The sequence below is a fragment of the Lytechinus variegatus genome, chromosome 1 (assembly GCF_018143015.1).
Source record: "Lytechinus variegatus isolate NC3 chromosome 1, Lvar_3.0, whole genome shotgun sequence".
Classification (NCBI taxonomy): Eukaryota; Metazoa; Echinodermata; class Echinoidea; order Temnopleuroida; family Toxopneustidae; genus Lytechinus; species Lytechinus variegatus.
This window is the reverse complement of record NC_054740.1, coordinates 22,925,666-22,946,842: the sequence shown is the minus strand read 5'-3', so window position 1 is coordinate 22,946,842 and position 21,177 is coordinate 22,925,666. Positions and strand designations below refer to the sequence as shown.

At 35.6% G+C, this 21,177-nt stretch overlaps 1 protein-coding gene across 1 annotated transcript in view; it reads right to left on the bottom strand.

The window, feature by feature from the left end:
* LOC121409454 (TBC domain-containing protein kinase-like protein) overlaps nucleotides 1–21,177 on the bottom strand; it is a 51,598-nt gene that overhangs the window by 11,085 nt on the left and 19,336 nt on the right. The window contains exons 3-15 of the mRNA XM_041601388.1: nucleotides 20,063–20,135; nucleotides 18,224–18,338; nucleotides 16,071–16,144; nucleotides 12,788–13,079; nucleotides 9,737–9,798; nucleotides 9,212–9,363; nucleotides 8,456–8,591; nucleotides 7,521–7,670; nucleotides 5,593–5,689; nucleotides 4,216–4,350; nucleotides 3,204–3,393; nucleotides 2,420–2,470; nucleotides 1,364–1,447 (exon numbers count right to left, since the gene is read on the bottom strand). Of these exons, the coding sequence (XP_041457322.1) occupies nucleotides 1,364–1,447; nucleotides 2,420–2,470; nucleotides 3,204–3,393; nucleotides 4,216–4,350; nucleotides 5,593–5,689; nucleotides 7,521–7,670; nucleotides 8,456–8,591; nucleotides 9,212–9,363; nucleotides 9,737–9,798; nucleotides 12,788–13,079; nucleotides 16,071–16,144; nucleotides 18,224–18,338; nucleotides 20,063–20,135 (1,611 nt within the window). The remainder of the gene's footprint in view (nucleotides 1–1,363; nucleotides 1,448–2,419; nucleotides 2,471–3,203; nucleotides 3,394–4,215; nucleotides 4,351–5,592; nucleotides 5,690–7,520; nucleotides 7,671–8,455; nucleotides 8,592–9,211; nucleotides 9,364–9,736; nucleotides 9,799–12,787; nucleotides 13,080–16,070; nucleotides 16,145–18,223; nucleotides 18,339–20,062; nucleotides 20,136–21,177) is intronic.

The following is a 21,177-nucleotide window of genomic DNA, read 5'->3' as shown; positions in this document are numbered from 1 at the left end:
TCACCTCACTTGGTGGGTGTTTCATAAAGCTGTTGGTAAGTTAAGAGTGACTTTAAGAAAGACTGGTGATCCCTTCTTGTTGTAAATGGTATATTCATTGGCAATGTTTAGCACGTAAGAAAGGATCACCAGTCATTCTTAAAGTCGCTCTTAACTTACAAACAGCTTTATGAAACGTTCCCCTTGGTTGAGTGCAGCACAACGTAGATAAATTTCTTGTTGAAAGAAATTACTCCATGGCTGGGATTCGAACCCACGACCCTGTGTCAAAGTCAGAAGACGAATCCACTGGGCCACAACGCTCCACAAGTACAACTCTCCGTACGAACGCTTTTTAAACATGCTTGTCAATATAAAAATATTCTGAGCATTAAATTGTAGTGCACAGTATACTTGCATGGCTTTACTCCATAGTTTCCTTTTTTGCTTTACTTCAATATATAATTTTGTTTGTATTACTCTTTCTTTTCTTTTTTTCTTGAAGGCATGATATATTACTGAGAAACCTTAAAAAATGTTTAGTTACATGAATGTGTATTGTAATGACTATTTCTTCATATGACATTTTGAAATAGACAGCGAAACAAGTACTAATGACAGGCAGTGATAAGTGGCTGTAAGTAAAATTTATACAACCCCCAAGAATGTTCTGTAATCTGATTGGTCCAAATCGGATCACATGATATTCAGCAAATTGCACTATTTCATCCAAAATGCACTATCTTGCACTCTGCAGTCATACCAAAAGTACTATCCTGCACTCTGAAGTCATACCAAATGCACTATCCTGCATTCTGACGTCAGAGTGCAGGATAGTGCGAGGTCTGGAATTATCTATAATTATCTAGAATTTAGATAAAATATAGCATTTGGGGCAACTCAGTAGCATAGGGATTGTATAAAACAAACAATGCACGCATTCTTGTGCATAGAGGACCTAAATAATGAACTCTGTGCTCGACTCGCCAAATGGATATACCGCACTCGGTCCTGTGGACCTCGGTGCGGAATATCCATTGGCTCTAACTTCTCGCACATCGTTCATTATTTGGCCCTGCATGCACGCGATTAAGTGCATTATTTGTATAATAATGAGTGGTAATGGTTTTGAAATTAAGATGGTTCATCAAATAACGAGGATTCATATCACTATCTTATAAAAAACATATACTACATATCATTTTGCTTGGAAATTAATTTATCACCAGCCCTTGATATCTATGCAACAGTCCAAACACGTTCAGATACATGTATGCCTTGGGTGTGTTAGAACTGTTCTAAAGGTACATTGCCTTGTGCAGATATTTCTCACTAATGCCCTCTGTGACATGTATTATTTTAATACTATTGCCTGTTTTCTTACCTTGGATTACTGGAGAATTGTCTTTCATAAAGAACTTGTAGAGATATTTGGGGATGAAGGCCTTCAGGCAAGCATAGGCTAATGCTGAAATAAAAGGCATAAAAAATCATGTCACTTTGACATGCACATTGAATGATTTTCCCTTTAGAGATACATTTATACATTTACACAAATCCGATCAATTACACGTATTACGTGATCAAGTAATGAAAAACACCTGAAAATCAGGGCTACCGTTTTGAAAATATATCTTTTATATTTAAGATGCCAAACAAATTTTAAACACACATTCTCAGTGGTAGTTTTGAATCTACTATCCAAAATAATGCCTACATGTATGCATATCTTATGCATTGAAATACAGCCCACTAAGTCACAGGGCACTTAATTCAAGCTGAATACTAGGAGTACAGTATAAACAAATCAATTCTTTTGAATATTACAAAATGAGCACACTCTTTATGTAGAATTATTTGGTGCATTTAGTACACTGATAAGCAAATAACCACCGTTGGTGAGGCAGATGGGGAGACTAACACTTTTGAGGCAAGCTGGATGTAGTTATCTTTCCGAATCTGAAGCTGCCGAAAGATAGCTGTTACATTCCTCAACAAGCTACATGTAGATGTAGCTATCTTTCCGAGGCAAAGCAGAGGAAACAGATCGAGTACATCCAACTTGCTGACGAAGTGATAGTTTACCCCATCACCTGAAATCAGGAGGTTATTATATGCTTTATATTCCACATCGAGAGCCACCTATAAACAAAGAAACCGATAGCCATACGCTTCTACAAGAATAATTTTGATTAAAAAAAAAATCAAGATTATGCTTGTTTTAACACAAGTGCGTAAAACTGTGCGGGCAAACATTTAGATCTTGTTCCAGCACGATTTATCGTGACCTCACAAAGGAATTTTACTGTCACAACAGAACAATAGAGGGGCAATTTTCTTGTCCCAAGAAAATATTTTAATTGAACAATTTAATTATACAGTGAAGAACATATCTATATCAATCACAGGAAAATTCAAAACAAATGCATAACAGTCTTACCTTCATTGTTGAAATTGAGGTAGAGGAAAGGAGCACAGAGCGAATCCAATCCTGAAAAATAATCGATGTGAATTATTTTATAATCTTACCCCGCTAAATCTTAGGATGAATAGTTTTTTTTGTACAACATGCTAAAAGTTCTAAAATAAAGCTTTATCTATCAAAATTAAAACTTTAATTCCAAATTAAGTAAAATGGACTTCAAGGAGAATAAAAGCAGTGGAGGAACATAGCTTGTGTGAAAGCTGAAGTATGAAAGAACAAGATCAACGACAGTTTGAGTTGAAATGGAAAAACAATAAGAAACTAAAGCTATGAAGATCCGCTTAAAGGAAATGCAAACAAGGCCTGTGATGTCAAACACATACAACTCTCCTTAGGACACATATCCCAAACATCTCTTTTCTGCTTATTATAATGAGAGGACAAACAATTCATTCATAATAGTGTTGTGAAACCTGTATCTCATGTCCTCTCATAAAAAGACAATTTTTGTGCTATCGTGAGGTCAATGGCTGAGATCATGGAGGGTGGGGGCGTTATATCAGCACCCCCGCGCCTTCTTGGGCATCAAAATGCCCAGTGTTTTTTATAAATCTTTAAAGCATAACTTGATAATACTTAAGTTCTGAATGAGAAAATCCTGTCTTTTTATGACTAATTGCAAATTCTTTATAAACCTTAATAGCATACCTTGCCAATATATATGAGCTATGGATGAGAAAACTCTTGTCTTTGTAGGGCTACTGTAATTGTGAATTCTTTATAAACCTTAATAGCATACCTTGCCAATATGTGAGTTCTGGATGAGAAACAACCCAAGCCTTGAGTATCCTTTTGAATTTATTATGTGCCACGTCTGATGAGAGTAGCTCATTGTACTGATGACATCTTGGTATATCTACCTCTATCTGCCTATCCATTGCTGTAGGGGTCTCCTTGTCTATGGCATCATAGTTTGCTTGAATATCGCCCTGCATTAAAAAACAGTCATGGTACACATTTAAATGCTCATCATTTTCTTGTTGTTTAAAATCTTAATTCATTTCTATTATTCATAACATATTGATATATTCATTTATTATCATTTTATCATTATTATTGTCATGATTATGATTATTTATTTCTTTTTCATTATTATATTATTTCATTTTCTATCTATTTATTTATTTATTCATTCATTCATTTATTTTTCATTTAAAAAAAATATTTTTTACTTATTTATTTATTCATTTATCTATTTATTATTATTATTATTATTATTATTTTTTTTTTTTGGGGGGGGCATTATTGAAATATACATCAACAGCTACAGTATCCGCATTACAACCATTACTATTTCCATTATTACTGACCATGATTACTAACTGTTACAAAGATAATCATCAAGAACATCATCCATCATCCTCATCATCAATACAATCATCACCAACCTCATCACCATCATTATCATCAACCTCATAATTTTCTTCGTTGTCTCCCCCCAGAAAACACCACACACACCACCACTATTGCCACTACCACCACTACTACCCTACCATCCAGCACCATCATCATCAATCATCATCATCAAAATCATCATCATGAACATCATCATAAACATCATCATCATCATCATCATCATTATCATCATCATCATCATCACAATCATCATCATCATAAACATAATCATCATCATCATCATCATAAACATCATCATCATCATCGTCATCATCATCACCACCACCACCACCACCACCACCATCATCATCATCATCATCATCATAAACATCATCATCAAACCATTAAAAACTAACCTCAACCCCCAGTAAAGCTGCCCATGTTTCATCTCTATACATGGTAGGAATATCAGTCCTTGCTTCCTTCCATATCCTCCCTATCGTGAACGGATAACCCTTCAACAGACGGTCAAACAACACCACACGGTGGAACTGATACAAAAGGAAAAGAGAAAGTGGAAGCTATACATGTAGTATTGAAGTGCAGACCTGGATTCTGAGAGCTGCGATTGATCTGATCGACCTCAACTACATGGAAATCCTTCAATGGCATAACTTTTGCTACAGGATATTTGCACAATGCCCCTTGTAAACAAAGAGAAGCATACTGAATTTCAAGAAAACTATGAATGTATGAATACATTTCTAGAAAGTATTATGAACATGCATTTAAGATTTGATGTTGCTGGCTTTCCATAGTTGTGGTTAATCAGATCAATAACAATTCTCTGTAAGACGGGGTCCACGGTTCTATCTTAGAAACAGTTGCAATTGATCCCATTAATTGCAACTATGAATCAGTGTGGTCGTCTTTGTTTCTAAAGAGAATTCATGTACATTTTCTTTATGAAGAATTTTGACATTGATGGATTTCCATCAATGAATCGCGCGAAATTTTCGCCGCGCATATTTTCTTACCGCGCCACCCGCTGACTTTTTACTTTCAAGACCAATTTTGCTTCACCCGGGTACGTGGTTCCGAAATAACGCAACATTATGTAAGTGCATGTCAGACCAAAATGTGCTCAAAAACGTGGTTTTGTGTACAAAGTCAATGCAAATTGTGTTTTCAATCAAAATTCATAAATGTGTGATTATTTTATGCTTTTTATGATCTCAGAAGAGTCCCCAACAAATTTCATTGAAAAAACACTGAAAAACGAAAGGTAAAAAAAACAAAGAAATACTGTACATAAGAAATTGCAAAAAAGAATACATAAGAAAATGATTTGATATCGCAATTTTTTTCATGTACACTTGCTAAGAACACCACAAAGAGTTTCTATACCAACAATTAGTACATTTGTAGCTTTATTTACGGAGTTAGAGGAAAAAGTATGATTTCGCATACTAATTATGCATAAATTAGCATAATCACTTAAAAGCGATTCGCATGAAATAAATTACTATACATTACATTATGTCTCAGGCAACACGCGTGCCAATTTTTGGCGCGATAGCGCGGTCAAGATCTCGGGGAGGGGGGGGCTGAGAGCCCCCCCGACATATGAACTCCCAAAATACCCCGGCTAGATAGGGTTAAGGGGAATCAAATGACTTGAAATCAAATGTGCCTTGAAAGAAAAAAAGACAGAGTGAACTTCCCCTTTAAGGAGAATTAAATGACTTGACATCAACTGTGCCTTGAAAGACAGAAAAGGTTTGATCCTTCACCTGGTATTCTATATCTCTTTCTCTGATCACGAGTGGAAGACTAGCTACTTGGGAGAGATCAGAACTGCTTTGAGATGTCGGCAGACCTTCATTTGGACTGTGGAAAACAAGAAGTCACAGAGAGAAATCATTTTTAGAGAAAGCTTTTACAAATTCAAGGAAACATGAATTTTGAAGTATTCTACCCCATTAAATAAACACAAAATTAAAAAGGTTACTCCATGCTGAAAACATGTTTTTTTATCTTAAAGATCAGCAATAGTTTGTGAAAACTGACATAGACATGCCATCATGAATATGCAATAGGTGGGCTAATGATGATGTTATATCCAATTCCTTTATTTTTCTTGTTAAATTTCATGGAATGAAAATCATTTCATATTTTCATACATGTGTGTAAAAATGTGTCTCCTTGAAACAACATACATTTCAGTATTAACCCTAAATAGACTGGGCTATTTCACCGTCGATTGTGCGATCGCGACAAAAATTGGCATGCATGTTACCCATGGCATTATCTACAAAACTATAATATCAATTTCTGCAAAAAATCTCATTGCTCATTAATTATGCTAATTTATGCGTAAAATCATAAGTTTGCTCTAATTAATAAAATAATGCCCCTAAAATGCTAATTTTTGTTTCACATACTCTAGATAGGCATCTGATCAAATTTATATTTAAAAAAAACATGTATTTTCTTATGTATTCTATTGTTTTCTAAATTTCATATGTATTTCTTTGTTTTTCGACTTTGTTTTTTATTGTTTTTTTGAATGGACATTGTTGGGGACTTTATTTTTACCATAAAAAAGATAAAATTAATTGATTTCAAGCAGTGAAAGGAAAAATAATGATACATTTATGAATTTTGGTTAAAAACACCTTTTTCATTGAATTTGTACACAAATTCACGCTTTTTTTAGTAATTTGGGTCTGCATGCACTTACGAAATGTTGCGTAATTTCGGAACCGCGTACCGGGGGTCACAATTTTGGTCTCAAAAGTTGCGCGAGACTTGAAAGTAAAAAGTCAGCGAGTGACGCATTCAAAAAATTTCGAACAGCGAATTTATCGAGAAAAATGTCAAGGGGGGGCTGAATCAGCCCCCCCCCCAGTCTTTTTAGGGTTAAGTTACAAAGTAAATCAGAAATCCATCCTATTTTTATGTTCTTGGAGAAAAAAAAATGAATAAACAGTATTTCATTTAATAAAATACAAAAGAAGATGAATGGGAAGATGGCATTATTAGCTCACTCATTCCATATCCATGAGGGCATGCATAGAACTGTTTCTTCTCCACTAAATTTTGATAACTTTGTTATAACTTATACAATTTTGATAATATTTTCAGTGATTTATTTGTCTGATTTTACTCAAAATTTTGTTCATATAGGGGGTTTTGAAAACCCACGATTGAATCCATGGTTTATGCAGATTTCCTGTATAAATTACGCTTAATTTAGCGCGTATCGGGCGCGTGTATAGAAAATTCCAATGCTGATGCGTGCCTTTGTCACAGTGCGCCAAATTGACGCCTGTTACCATGGTTAGATACGCTATTTTATTCATGAGTCCACTGTTTGAAGGGTGGACTCATGAATAAAATAGCGTGGATAACCACGGCAACAGGCATCAATTTGAAGCACTGTGACAAAAGCGCGCATCAGCATTGGACATTTTTTAATATACTGTACGCGGTAAAATAAGCGTACAGAGGAAATCTGCATAGACCATGGACTCAACCGTGGGTTTTCAAAACCACTTTTGTGAATTCGGGCCATGATGTTCATCTTCACTACACCCTGATGAAAAGTAATGCCTAACAACTTCGTAGGAGGATATGTATGCCCATATAGGTAAAAACATACAATGGCAAGATGCATTAATATTAAAAAAAGAACATTAAAGAAAAGGGTCTAACTTACTTCTCTCCAAGAAGAGGATAGTAGGCCTCTTCCTCTATGTTTTCTAGCCTTTTCTTCAGCTGCTCCAAGGATAATATGACTACCGTGTCATCATTCAGAGAGCTTGTATCTCTCTCCTTGCCGTGCATATCGCCATCATCCGTTACAATACTGTAGAGAAAATATAGGAGGGTATAACAGAGAAACTAAAGAGAGAGATAATGGCGTGGTGGGGGTAAGTACAGTCTGACAATGAGAACACTCGCCTCCTTTCGATTGGCCTCAATATCCCTTCACTTGCCTTGGATATTTGTCGTGTCTTTGTTCATATATTCTGTTATATCTTGTTATAAATTCCCTTTTTTTCTAAACATATTCAAATTTAAGATCTGTACACCTATCAATGTTTTTTAAAGGTGCTTATTCTCTCACACCTTGGTTTTCTTTTCAAAATTTACACTCTTTTTTTTTCATTGGCTAAAATATGCCCCCCTTGCGAAGCACACATCTTTTGGCTTATCAGGTTGTGACGAATTCTACTATCAACAGTAAATATATACTGATCCAAATTTTACACTTTAAAATTGCCCATTCCGTCTTTTTTGGCATTCTAAACATCACATTCCGTGTTTGTTGATGATAACTACTTAACAAATGATGAAGCAATTATGAATAGTGAAAATATTAGAAAATTTAAATTTACATGGAAATAAAGCTTGACATACAAATATCAAACATAGTTAGCAGGTTTGATTGGCTGATTATTCGCTAATGCACAACTTAGTTTCATTTTTTTGTGGGATTTCCACTATTTTTCGTAATTCAAATTTCTTGGTCTGAATGAGTGAGTTCCCATCGAATTACGCTTCTTCCTAAATTCTGTGATTTTTTTTTCCAGTTTTCTGTATTGCGGAAAACTTGGGACTCCTCGGTAAAACCCATCTTGAGATGCTTACTTGGCGAGGGCGCATAGCGGAGGCTGACTTCTGAGCAAGCCTTTCTTCTTAAGTTCTCCTTCCAAGTCTCCTCCTGCTAGCGTCCACAGATAGTAAACCTCTTTCATTGGTCTCTCGGCCATGTGGTCCTCATCCTCTATTGACCAAACATAATTAATCAATTGATCAATTAATTCATTCATTAATTTATTTATCTATCTATTTATTCATAGATTCATGCATTCATTCATCCAATAATCAATTAATCAATCAAATCATCCATCCATCAATCAATCAATCAATCCAGTTATCCACTCGCTCACTCACTCACTCACTAAACTCACTCACTCACTCACTCATGCTTCCATTCATTTAATGGCAGCCGAGCAAAATAACAAATTGGCTTATCTTTTAGCCCTAACTATAGTAAACCAAGAGGCAAATTCTAATTTCACTGTGTTTTTTTTTAAAAACACGGGGCTTAGCCCTTTTCAAGCATGTATTTTCCGGATTGATTACATGCCGAACCATTGGCCTTCTCTTTTTTTCCCATACATATCATCACTTTATTTGTCATGTCTACCAGTGTATTTTTCTATAATGTTTATTTTAATTCTTTTACTTAATATGTGTAAAGTCACGTCAACGTGTGCAATTTTCAATGTACATGTAAAATCCAGTGAAGGAAATGCTTCTATGTATATCATAGACTGACAGATTGAAATTGAATTGAATGGAAAGGCACTATTCTTCAAAGTTCAATGTTGTAGCCCTTACCTTCCTGGCTATCATCCTGGTCAGTGTCCAGTTGAAGGTCTTTGCATCTCAATCCCTGGTATCTGAACATGGTCAGACTGCTGGGCGGAAGAAGCTCAGAAGGCTTCATACCAACCAGCATATCGCTCTCGAGCAGCTTGGCGGTACTGGGTCTGGAAAGGAATGGTAATAGATCATATTCATTGTTATTGGGGTTCTCCAGGCTGATATATGAACAGAATCCAGAACAATAAATAGCAGTTTTGGAGCTATATATAAAAAAAGATTTACAGCCAAATTATGATATCATGCATTTATTAGCATTATTCATCACTTAAAATTTTAAGAACTTTGGTATTAACTATCCAATCTAGGAGGTTACGTCATAGGTGACATGTGTGCCTATTTTTGACCCGAATGTGTAAATCAACGGCCAAGATCGGGGGGGGGGGGGGGGGGGAGCCCCCGGCTATGTAAATTTAAAATAAAATAACCCGGTCTATATAGGGTTTAATGCAACTGCAAGAGTGCAATGTCAAAGGCTACCTTTCTAGAGGAGACGCTGACAGGCATGCTCTCAAAAATGACTGCAGACCAGATGGATACATCTGTAAAATTCAATACAAAAGAATTAGTGTATGAGTATCATTTTAATCATAATAATAATATAAAGCATTTATACGCATAAATAATCTAGTTGCCTATTCAATAGCGCATTATACATTACCCGAGCTTCAGCTCAAGCTGCTTAACGCCCATTCAAGGAATTAATCCTCCCGGGTAACCGTTCACCTCACCTGGCTTGAATGCAGCACAATGTGTATCTAGACCCTCTTAGGTGTCAGACCCCGTTAGATCACAACTCAGGTGCTTTTTGCAATTTAACCATATCGGATTTAGCTCATTAGGGGGTGTTTCACAAAGTATGACTTACACTTAAATGCCTGGTTGTGCTTGTTCTAAAAGGCATGAATGCATTGGTCAGATCATGCGGAGAGGATGCGCAATACTGCGTATTGAACAATAAGATCGCCCGTTGCATATCATGTACGCGTCAACATTTAAGTACGACTCTAATTCATACTAAAATCTTTGTGAAACACCCCCTCCCCCGGTCATGATTGTTGCATCTCAAGTATGTATTAACATGTTGGCTTAAAAAAACATGAGAGTTGAGGGAGGTGCTACAGGTGTATGAGCATATAGCAGTAGTGCATGTATGAATCACCCAATTTGACCAGTATGGTGATGAGCAATAGCGTATACCACACGCAATTAGAAAAAAAGTGCCAGTTTTAGTCAAACTTAAATCTTTGTGAAATACCACCAAGGACTATAACTGTAAGTAATGGACTTTAAACTGTACCCCCAACTTTGGACTAATAAAAAAAAAATTATCACATTTTCTGTAAATACTATTCACAATTACATGCATATTTGAGGTACCAAGAAACGAAAGTAAACGTTCAAGATTTCTAAGTATCAAAGAGATTACCGGTATACGGAAATCTGCTGTTCTTGATCATTTCATCTACAAATGATAGCAAGAAGAAAGGTTCCGACATTATTGGCCACTTACACACTCACCTCACAGTGTTACACACCCTAACAGCACTTGCATTCTTGTATATTACAAAGTACGATATGGTACCGGTACATCACATCACGATATAATCAAATTATGCTACCTTGTCTTTCCCGGCATAGGAGAGGAAGAAACATTAACATTTCCTGCATCACAACCTCACTATCACTTTCCCAATTTGTCTAGTATTCGATGTCTTAGCATGAATTATGGATGCGTGATTACAAGAAGGTTCAAGAAACCAAGAAATGGGCTATTTTTCAGTTGTTTTTTACGGCTTCGTTCATGCCGTCTCGATCTCTCTTGTGTGGTGCGGTGGTAACTTATGAAAAGCAAATAGGAAAAAAAAATAAGCTGGGGCGCATGGGCAGTATTTTCACAAAGGCACTTCGGGGGGGGGGGATAAAATGAATAGTGCCAGCTTAAGTCGCACTATAACCACAACGCAAGCTCTCACTCTCGCTCGGCTGTGACAAAATATTACCGAGTATGCTTGATGTCTGTTTGGACTTTTCCAGGGAATTTCGCTGCTTTGAATCAATGACTTAAGAAGAAAGTCGAAATTAGTTTCATGAAGGTAGGTGCGGTTGATAATCAAAATTGATGGACAATTCTTGATGAAGATCGTTAAGAATCGCTTCCCATTATCCACGGCTCATACCCCTCTAAACGACATTGCCCTAAGCGGCTACACTGGCCAGCCGATGTGTTTTGAACTGGCAGACGTCTATGGTACATGTTCGGAAAGGGGCAGCTCAGCTGATTATTATTTTCTTGAGTCTTTCTCTAGCCTTATCATCATAACAGACATGAAATATCATGTTTGCTACAGCATATAAAATAAACCAAAACCGATTTCCCTGTGAAACCTTCGTTCAGGGGGAAATGGACTTGTTTTTTTTTTTCAGGCTGAAACTGGCTTAGACTGATCACCGTGGATAAACCGCCTCTAGGTTTCTATCCCGCCAGGAAAAGAGTGTGGTTAATAGACCGCTACTTACGGTAGTTCACAGTTGCACTTTATACAATCATGGTTCTCAAAAAACTTCTTCCGAACTCATGACTCCAGTGGTGTTTTTCACAAATATTAAGAATGATTTTACAGAGTCACACCTAAAGATCCCAATTATTACATGAGCGTGAATCAAATATCATGTGGCACTGGCATTTAGCGGAGATGCCACAATCTGAACCAGAAAATTTCAGTATCTTGGTGAGGAAATCATGATTTTCACAAATATACTGTAACATATTAAGACAACATATAAAACTGACAATTTTGCATGACACCATCGGTATTCTTCTCATTTGTAAGTACTAAACACTGAAAATAAGTACTACTTAACAGCTCTCATTAAAGGACAAGTCCACCCCAACAAAAAGTTGATATGAATGAAAATAGAAAAATCCAAGAAGCATAACACTGAAAATTTCATCGAAATCGGATGTAAAATAAGAAAGTTATGACATTTTAACGTTTTGCTTGATTTCACAAAACAGTTACATTTACATCCCGGTCGGTATGCAAATTATGAGAAAACTGATGAGGTCATCCACTCACTATTTCTTTTGTATTTTATTTTATGAAATATGAAATATTCTAATTTTCTCTTCATTGTCATGTGTAACAATGGGTATTTCCTCCATGAACATGTGGAGTTTAAAATTATATGATTCAGTCAAGCTTGTCCTTATTGTCAAATCTGTAAAAATGAATTATTGTATAATTCAAACAATAAACACAAAAGAAATAGTGAGGGACATCATCGACTGTCTCATTTGCATGTCACCGAGTTGTGCATATCACTGTTTTGTGAAGATAAGCAAAACTACAAACTGTCATAACTTTCTTATCTTTCATCTGATTTTGATGAAATTTTCAGCATTATGCCAGTTTGATTTTTCTTTATTTATTCAAATCAACACTTTACTGGAGTGGACTTGACCTTTGAACCACAAGTCTTGGGAGGTTCCATCGACCACCAGAATGACAATAACCCTATGGTTCCCACCTCAAGCATCTGCCGCCCCCCATGCTCATCGAGTATGGTGTCCAGAGGGTGTTTCTGTTCCCCATGTTTCCCCAGCAGCATCACCTTGGCCAATATCTGTGGGAGGGTGGCCACTGGCCAGAGAGTCTGACCCAAGCACAGTTCTAGGATGACCATTCCTAGTGACCACACATCCCCCTTGGGACCGGAGGAGATGTTGGTCTTGGATGGGAGGGGCGTGGTGGGCGTGTCTCCGTTGGTAGGTACGATGGGGCCTGGGGCGAGCACTTCTGGTGCCATGTATCTTGGTTGGCTTCAAGAGATAACAGACAGATGGGAATACCTTGTTAGTGACTAATTTTTAAAGAATCAACATGTAATAGCATTTGTGTCTTTTTCACCTTTGATATGCTATTCTCTTTAACCCTAAGAAGACTAGGCTGGGCTTTTTAAACACCTAAGGAGACCTAATGATCTTGGCCAGATTTTGCGTGATCAAAACCAAACGCGCGTTGCCAATGGCGTAATGTACAAAATAGTATGATCAAATACTTCGAAAATCTCATCTTATTAATTTTGCTAATTTATGCCTAAAATCAAAAGATTACTCTAATTTACTAAATAAGGCCCCTAAAACAAGGCTCGACATTAGCGGTGGCCCGGTGGCCCGGGGCCACCAAAAATTCATCTCGGGCAACCATTATTGAAAAAATGTTAAGTTTTGGTGGCCCGAATCGGGCAACCAATAATTTTCAAAGTAGCGCAATTTTTCTCCCGATTTTGCATGTATTTATCAACTTTCTACAGTTCAAATTGCAAGCCAATTCGTCATGCGCCTTTTTTGTTAATCTACACACAAATACACACACACAAAGATTGCATAGTCATGACAGTACGTAGGCCTACCGCTAGCATACAGTAACTATTATTCATGGCCGGCTGCCTGAGCTTGCGTGCATGAAACCACTGCAGCTAGCTGTGCGCGAGCAGACTACTCAGACTCAGGGAGCTGCGATATGAAATGTTACTGCTAAGAAATCTTCCCCAGAACTTTGAAAATGTACGTCAAAGTCACATTTTACACCAATGAAATGCCCTTCTACAGTCCGTATTACTGAAACCTGATTATCTGCAAGCATTAAAAGGAGGAATTATGACCTCTCTTTTGACTCAAAAAGACCGATTTCCAAATGCATTAATACACATAAAACACATAGGTGAGTACATCACAGTCCCGTATGTGCATTTGTATGTATGTTGATATTTGGTTTATTTCGAAGCTGTGTCTCTTCTAGCCAAAAATGATCAGCAGTTTCTTTCTTGTTTACCAATGACTTCTTAAACCACTCTTAAAGAAGTAAATACTTTGGGAAGGCATTTCATTGATATGAAATGTGAATTTTCCATCATTTTGTCGAATATAGGGAAGGAATTTTCTCACTGTTTTTTCCAAATAATTTTTGCCGTTTTCTCATTTTTTTCTTTCATTTTTTTTACAGTGATTAAACCATTTATACCCCTTCCCATTGAATATGCCTGATTAAAGAACATGTTTCTACTGAATAATAATGATAATTTTCCCCATTTTTTGATAATTTTGTCTTATTCATTTTTCTTACATTTCTTTTGTTTTTTCTCAAATGTTTTTTTTTCCTGTTCTTTGTTTTTTCTTTCTTCATTTTTTCTTTCTTCATTTTTTGTTTTGTTTTATTTCACTTATTCATTTTTTACAATTATTGATTTCTTTTTTCAGTATACTATTCTAAAAATGATTTTTGTTTATTTCCCCCTTTTACACATTGTTCTAATTCTGCAGCATATTTTTCTGTGATTTTCTCCTGCTATAATATGCTGGAAAAGAGAAAATAAACTGGATTAGGGGCCTGCATAATCTAGGTTTTATTATCAAAAAGGAAGAAAGGAAAAATAATTGTTTTGTAAATCTATCTGAGTTTGCTATATGCACTATTTATTTACTTACCATTATGAGTGTGTGTCGATACAGAGATTAAAAGTCCACAACCTAGGAACAATACAATTCTTTTATTCTCTTTCAATAATTTCATATTTACAATGATAGAACAATTTATATATTACCACAAAATAAGCAAAGTAAAATAACAGCAAGCACGATTTATATACAAGATGTACAAAGAATAGTGATACATGTTAGTGACTGCAGAATATTTCAATTTGTTTTATTCATTTTAAATTAATGTTTTTCTTTATATTTTTCGGGCCACCAAACTTTACTAATGGGCCACCAAAAAAAATTATTTGAAGGTTTTGGTGGCCCGAACGGGCCACCACCAAAAAAAGTTAATGTGGAGCCTTGCCTAAAATGCGATTTTTTTTTCAGAATCTTGATACCATTCTGATCAAATGTCAATATCATAATACATTTCTTACATGTTTATATTTTATTGTTAGTTAAATTTCTTATAAATGTATTTCTTTGTTTTTCGACTTTTTGTTTATCAAAAAATTGTTTTTCAATAGAATTCATCTGGGACTTTATTCTGGCCATAAAAAGATGAAATTATAAATTGAATTCAATCAGTATAAGGACATAAAATGATATATTTATGAATTTTGGCTATTACCACTATTTGCATTGGATTTGTACACAAATCCATGTTTTTGAGAATTTTAGGTCTGCATGCACTTACAAAATGTTGCATAATTTTGTAACCGTGTATACGGGTTTGCAATTTTGGTCTCAAAAGTTGCGCGAGACTTGAAAGTAAAAGTCAGCGAGCGAAGTGGTAAAAAATATTTGCGCGACAGATTTATCACAAAAAAATGTCAAGTCTTATTAAGGTTAAAAGATTTGATAGACCCTTTTCAATTTTTTAATGTTTTATTTAAAATGCATCTCAAACTATTCCTATCATATCTTATGATGCTGCTGTGGATGATGATGAATAGAATGAAATCAGAAATTAAATCAAATCAATCAGATTAAATACTACTACTTTATAAAATGGTACTTTTGATAAAAATGAGGGTATATGCATAAGGAAGGAAAATGGGCAGATTTATTTTTACCAGTATTTGGGACTGGAAAGATTTGAGAGAGAGAGAGAGAGAGAAGGGCAATAGGGCCCCTGAGAGATTTCAGTTGCTAATCATTAGCCCCCAGTCTTTTAGGGTTAAAGCATGAAGATTATAACTGTAAAACAAGATCATTTACCTGAAAATGTAGAAAATATGAGTAAACATGATTTATTGTACTATTTTAATTTTATTTTAATGGATGAATTCTAAGCAAGGAAATACCCATACATGTAGTTTCTATTCTTACCCAATGGGAAAGGGTACATCAGCTCCACAGTTGGTGATGTTATAGAGTCCATACTTTGCCAGCTTCACCCGGCCCTATAACAAAAAAAACAAACAAAAACAAGTACTGTGATATACTGCCAAATTTGTGTTAATGACCCTCTACAGAAGAACACCCTAATTACACATGTACATGTAGGAGCACATTAAGCACCTAACAAGGCAGATACGTGCACGATACAGTTGCCTTATATTCCATTATAATTATTACAATATCACAAAATTAGTTTCCCTTGAAAGGTATTGATTTTTTTTAACTAAAGACGATTCTCTTTAGTTTCCACTCTGCTTCTTGCACACAGAAAATTGAAAATTTTTCCTTATAGTAGAATGTCAAGTTGGAATGCATGTATGCACAAGTTGCAAGGCAATTCCAAACTAAAAGCACAGCATTACAGCCGACATCACGGAATCATGATTGAGAGCTCTATTGAGTTCAAGCAAGTTAATGACGATCTTGGTCCAGCAGAATTATGAAAAATAAAATCACCTTTTCCGCACACAGTGTGTTCAAATATTACCCACTGATCCCTACTCCTGATATACTAAGTAATTAGGGTCTATATGGAAAATGTTTGATATACTGTAAAAGCTGTTATTTTCGCGTACAGAATTTTTCGCGGGTTGTTAAATTCGCGATCGGAAGATGTACGATACATTTCCACAGCATTTCAAAGAAGCAAAACTAGTGCAATTCATGTGCAAATCTACACTCCTCAAAGTCACCATGCTGATATGTCTTTTGTACATAAATATGTCCCTGTAAAAACAGTTACAAATTGTGGAAAAAGTGGCTTAAATTTCACTTTTTTAACCTTTAGATCTAAAAATTCATCATGCCACAGGATCTATAGGGTTAAGCAATCTTTGGAATTTGTGTTTGGTTCGATTCATTTTTCAAAAAGTTGGTAAAAAGTGCAAAATTGTGAAATTTTGTGAACAGAATGTTCACCTTCAAAATTCTGGTCATGTGACTTATGAATATTAATGAGTATGCAAATAGCTACCAATACGTGTGTATAGAGTCAATCAGATGACAATAAAATCAAATTGTTTCATGGAAAATACATTTAAATATTACAGTGAGTGTATAAATATTGATAAAATAATGTTAGAAAATAGTTTAGGCCCTGATTTTGTTTGAAAAATTAAAAAAAGTGAAATTCTAGCTAACTTTTTTGAATCACTAACTGTACTTTCTAAGCCTATTTTTTGTACATATAAAGGTGCATATCGCCTTTTTTGCACTATGCAGGATGTTTTCTATAGCAAAGCTTTGCTGTTGGGGGCATTGGCGCTGACAAAGAAATGTGTCAATATTTTCGCGTGTTGTTAAATTCGCGGCCGATCGGCAATTCGCGAAATCCGCGAAAATAACAGCTCCTACAGTACACTGTCCATGTAGTGATGTTAAATCGTCTTGAACAGATTAAAATCTGTCATTTTTCAAGACTGACAACAGTGAGCGCTTCCAAACTACTGGTGTTAAAGGTCAAGTCCACCTCAGAAAAATGTTGATTTGAATTAAGAGAAAAATCAAACTAGCATAATGCTGAAAATGTCATCAAAATCAGATATAAAATAAGGAAGTTATGACATTTTAAAGTTTTGCTTATTATTCCCAAAAGAGTTATATGCACAACTCAGTGACATGCAAATGAGTCGGTTGATGATGTCCCTCACTCACTATTTCTTTTTTTATTGCTTGAAATATAGAATTTCAATTTTTACAGATTTGATAATATGGACCAACTTGACTGAACCATGAAGTGTTTAGGCGATGGTAATCCCACATGTTCAGGGAGGAATGAAACTTTGTTTCAAGGACAATGAGGAGAAAATGGGAGTAAATCATATAATGAAATACAAGAGAAATAGTAAGTGAGCGATGTCCTCAGTCCCCTCATTAGCATACCGACCAGGATAGAACTGTTTTGTAATTTGAGCGAAACTTAAAAATATCATAACTTTCTTATTTTTCATCCGATTTTGATGAAATTTCAGTGTAATGCTGGTTGGATTTTTTTATTCAAATCAACTTTTTGTTGGGGTGGATTTATCCTTTAAAGTCTTTAAAAACTGTGATTCCAATACCACCTGGATATGCAATCTTACCTGTGGGTTTAGTAATATGTTGGATGGACTGAGACCTCGGTGAACTAGGCCGTGACTGTGCATAAAACTCAGCCCTTCTAGCGTCTCGTGAATAACAGAAAGAATTTGACCTGGACTGAAAAATAATAAGGAAAGAGTAATCGGGAAATGAATAGACCTATAGATGACCTTTAAAGAGCATTCCAACTTTGATATTGATATGATGCGAAGGCTGAAGAAAATGGGCTGATGATTTGTGAAAGTGGAAATATACCTGAAGAAAGTAAAGGAAGGATATGGACTGTTAACCCTAAAAAGACTGGGGGGTGGGGGGCTGAATCAGCCCCCCCCTCGATATTTTTCGACGATAAATTCGCCGTGCGAATTTTTTTGACTGCGTCGCTTGCTGACTTTTTACTTTCAAGTCTCGCGCAACTTTTGAGACCAAAATTGTGACCCCCGGGTAAACGGTTCCAAAATTACGCAACGTTTCATAAGATCATGCAGACCAAAAATTACTCAAAAACGTGAATTTGTGTACAAATCCAATGCAAATAGTGTTCTTAGCCAAAATTCATAAATGTATCATGATTTTCCCTTTTACTGCTTAAAATCAATTAATTTTATCTTTTTTATGGACAAAATAAAGTCCCCCACAATATCCAATGAAAAAACAATAAAAAACAAAAAGTCGAAAAACTAAGAAATACATAAGAAATTTAGAAAACAATAGAATACATAAGAAAATAAATGTGATTTTGAAATTTTTTTAAAATCAATTTGATCAGATGCCTATCTAGAGTATGTGAAATAAAAATTAGCATTTCAGGCACATTATTTTATTAATTAGAACAAACTTATGATTTTACGCATAAATTAGCATAATTAATTGAGACATGAGATTTTACAGTTTTGTAGATAATGCCATGAGTAACGCGTGTACCAATTTTTGTCGCGATCGCGCTCTCGACGGCCGAGATCATTCAGCCCCCCTTATGATCTCGGCCATCGATTGCGCGATCGCAAGTCCCCAGTCTTCTTAGACGTCGAAATAGCCCAGTCTATTTAGGGTTAATTGATGAGAACAATAACAATCTATAAGTATCTCAAATTGGCAATTTGGTGGGTTGATTATCACAAATTTAATGGTAAATGACAATCCTCCCATTTTATATGCACTCAATCAGATTTGTCTAAAACTTGGTCTACTAGCAGATGGATTGAGTTTAAGATCTTCAAACACAATCATGGCCAACACAAACACAATCATGGCCAACACACTTGGTCTATTTGGTCTAAATGCTACTTCGTCTAATCATCACAAATTCTGAAACATCAAAGACTTTGTAATAGCCATTTTTAAGAATTGTACTAAAGTTTTGGAGTATTCGGAATAAAATTATCTATAAATCATTATAAAGTCTGCTTTTGTCAACATAACACAAGTCGAAGAATCACCTAAAGTTGTCTAAAATTTTCAGGGTATATTTGACAAAACATTTTTATTCAACAGTGAGAAAATGAATTTTTACTTCGTCAAACAGATTCTTGTGGTCAGAACAGAGTTGGCTGAGGCACCTTACCAAATGCCTACGGGAATTCCACTATAATATATACATGTAATTTGCGTTTTCTCACACCAATTTTCCTACATTTCCACTCGCAAATGTGAAGGTTGGCAATGAAAGGCCACTTGTAGGATCCTGCATGAATGACACAGGCGACTTTGGTAGGGTGCCTCATGGAGACTGTAATGAATGTGAAGAGTCTTGCTACAAAATAAGAGACTACTGGCAATACCTGGTAGAATCCAAAAAGTCATAAAAAAATTATGAAGAACAAATTTTCTTTTATACTTACTCCTTGAAAGTTTCTTTCTTGGCTTCAAGTCCTAGGTTATTGCTGTAATGTTCAGCAACAATAATCAAGCGTTCTGAAGAGAAATAATATTGTTGGCAAAATTACTGTCATAAAAACAAATGCATGACCGGGGGGGGGGGGGGGGGGGGGTGTTGAATCAACCCCCCTCAACATTTTCTGCGATCATTCAGTCAAGCAAATTTTTTTCACCGCGCCACTCACAGAGTTTATACTTTAAAGTCTCGCGCATCTTTTGAGACCAAATTTATGACACCTGGGTACGCGATTCCGAAATTACGCAACATTTCATAAGTGCATGTCAGACCAACAATTGTTCCAAAACATGATTTTGTGTACAAAGTCAATGCAAATTGAGTTTTCTCATCTTATTCATAAAGATGTGATTATCTTTACTTAAAACAGCTGAAATCAATTGATTTTAGCATAATTATGATTCAAAGAGGTTGCGCAATAAATCTGGTGAAAAAACAAAGAAAAACAAAAGGTTAAAAAACAAAGAAATATATAAGAAAATTCATAAAACAATAAAACACATAAAAAATCGATTCCCAAAACGAAGTTTTTTTCAATTGCAATTGTTAAGGATGCTACAAAGAATATTTTCACCCAAGAATAGCATTCTAGGAGCTTTATTTAGTGAATTAGAGCAAAAAGTATGATTTATGCATAAATAAGCATAATTAATTCATTATGAATTCCATTATTTTGGAAAATTTTTACCATACAGCCATGTAGATTACATTGCACACTACCAGCATACAAATTTTTGCGGCACTCGCGCGATTGGCGGCCGACATCTCAGGGGGGGGGGGAGGGGCCACAGAACAGCCAAAAAAGCCTGGCCTAATTAGGGTTAACAGGCAAAAACTTTACTTTATTTCAGGGGGTCACTTTTCACAACTAACTGCCTAAATCTGCAACATTGGATGAGCTTTAACATTGCAATGAATGGGATTTCCACGGATCTCTTTATCGCTCCCAGCCCATATGCAATTTTATCCCCTGCTCTTCAATTTCACAAATTCTGATTAAATATGAACATGCATTACGCAAGAATACCACTGAGAAAGTTAATAACAAAAAGTAGGGAAATC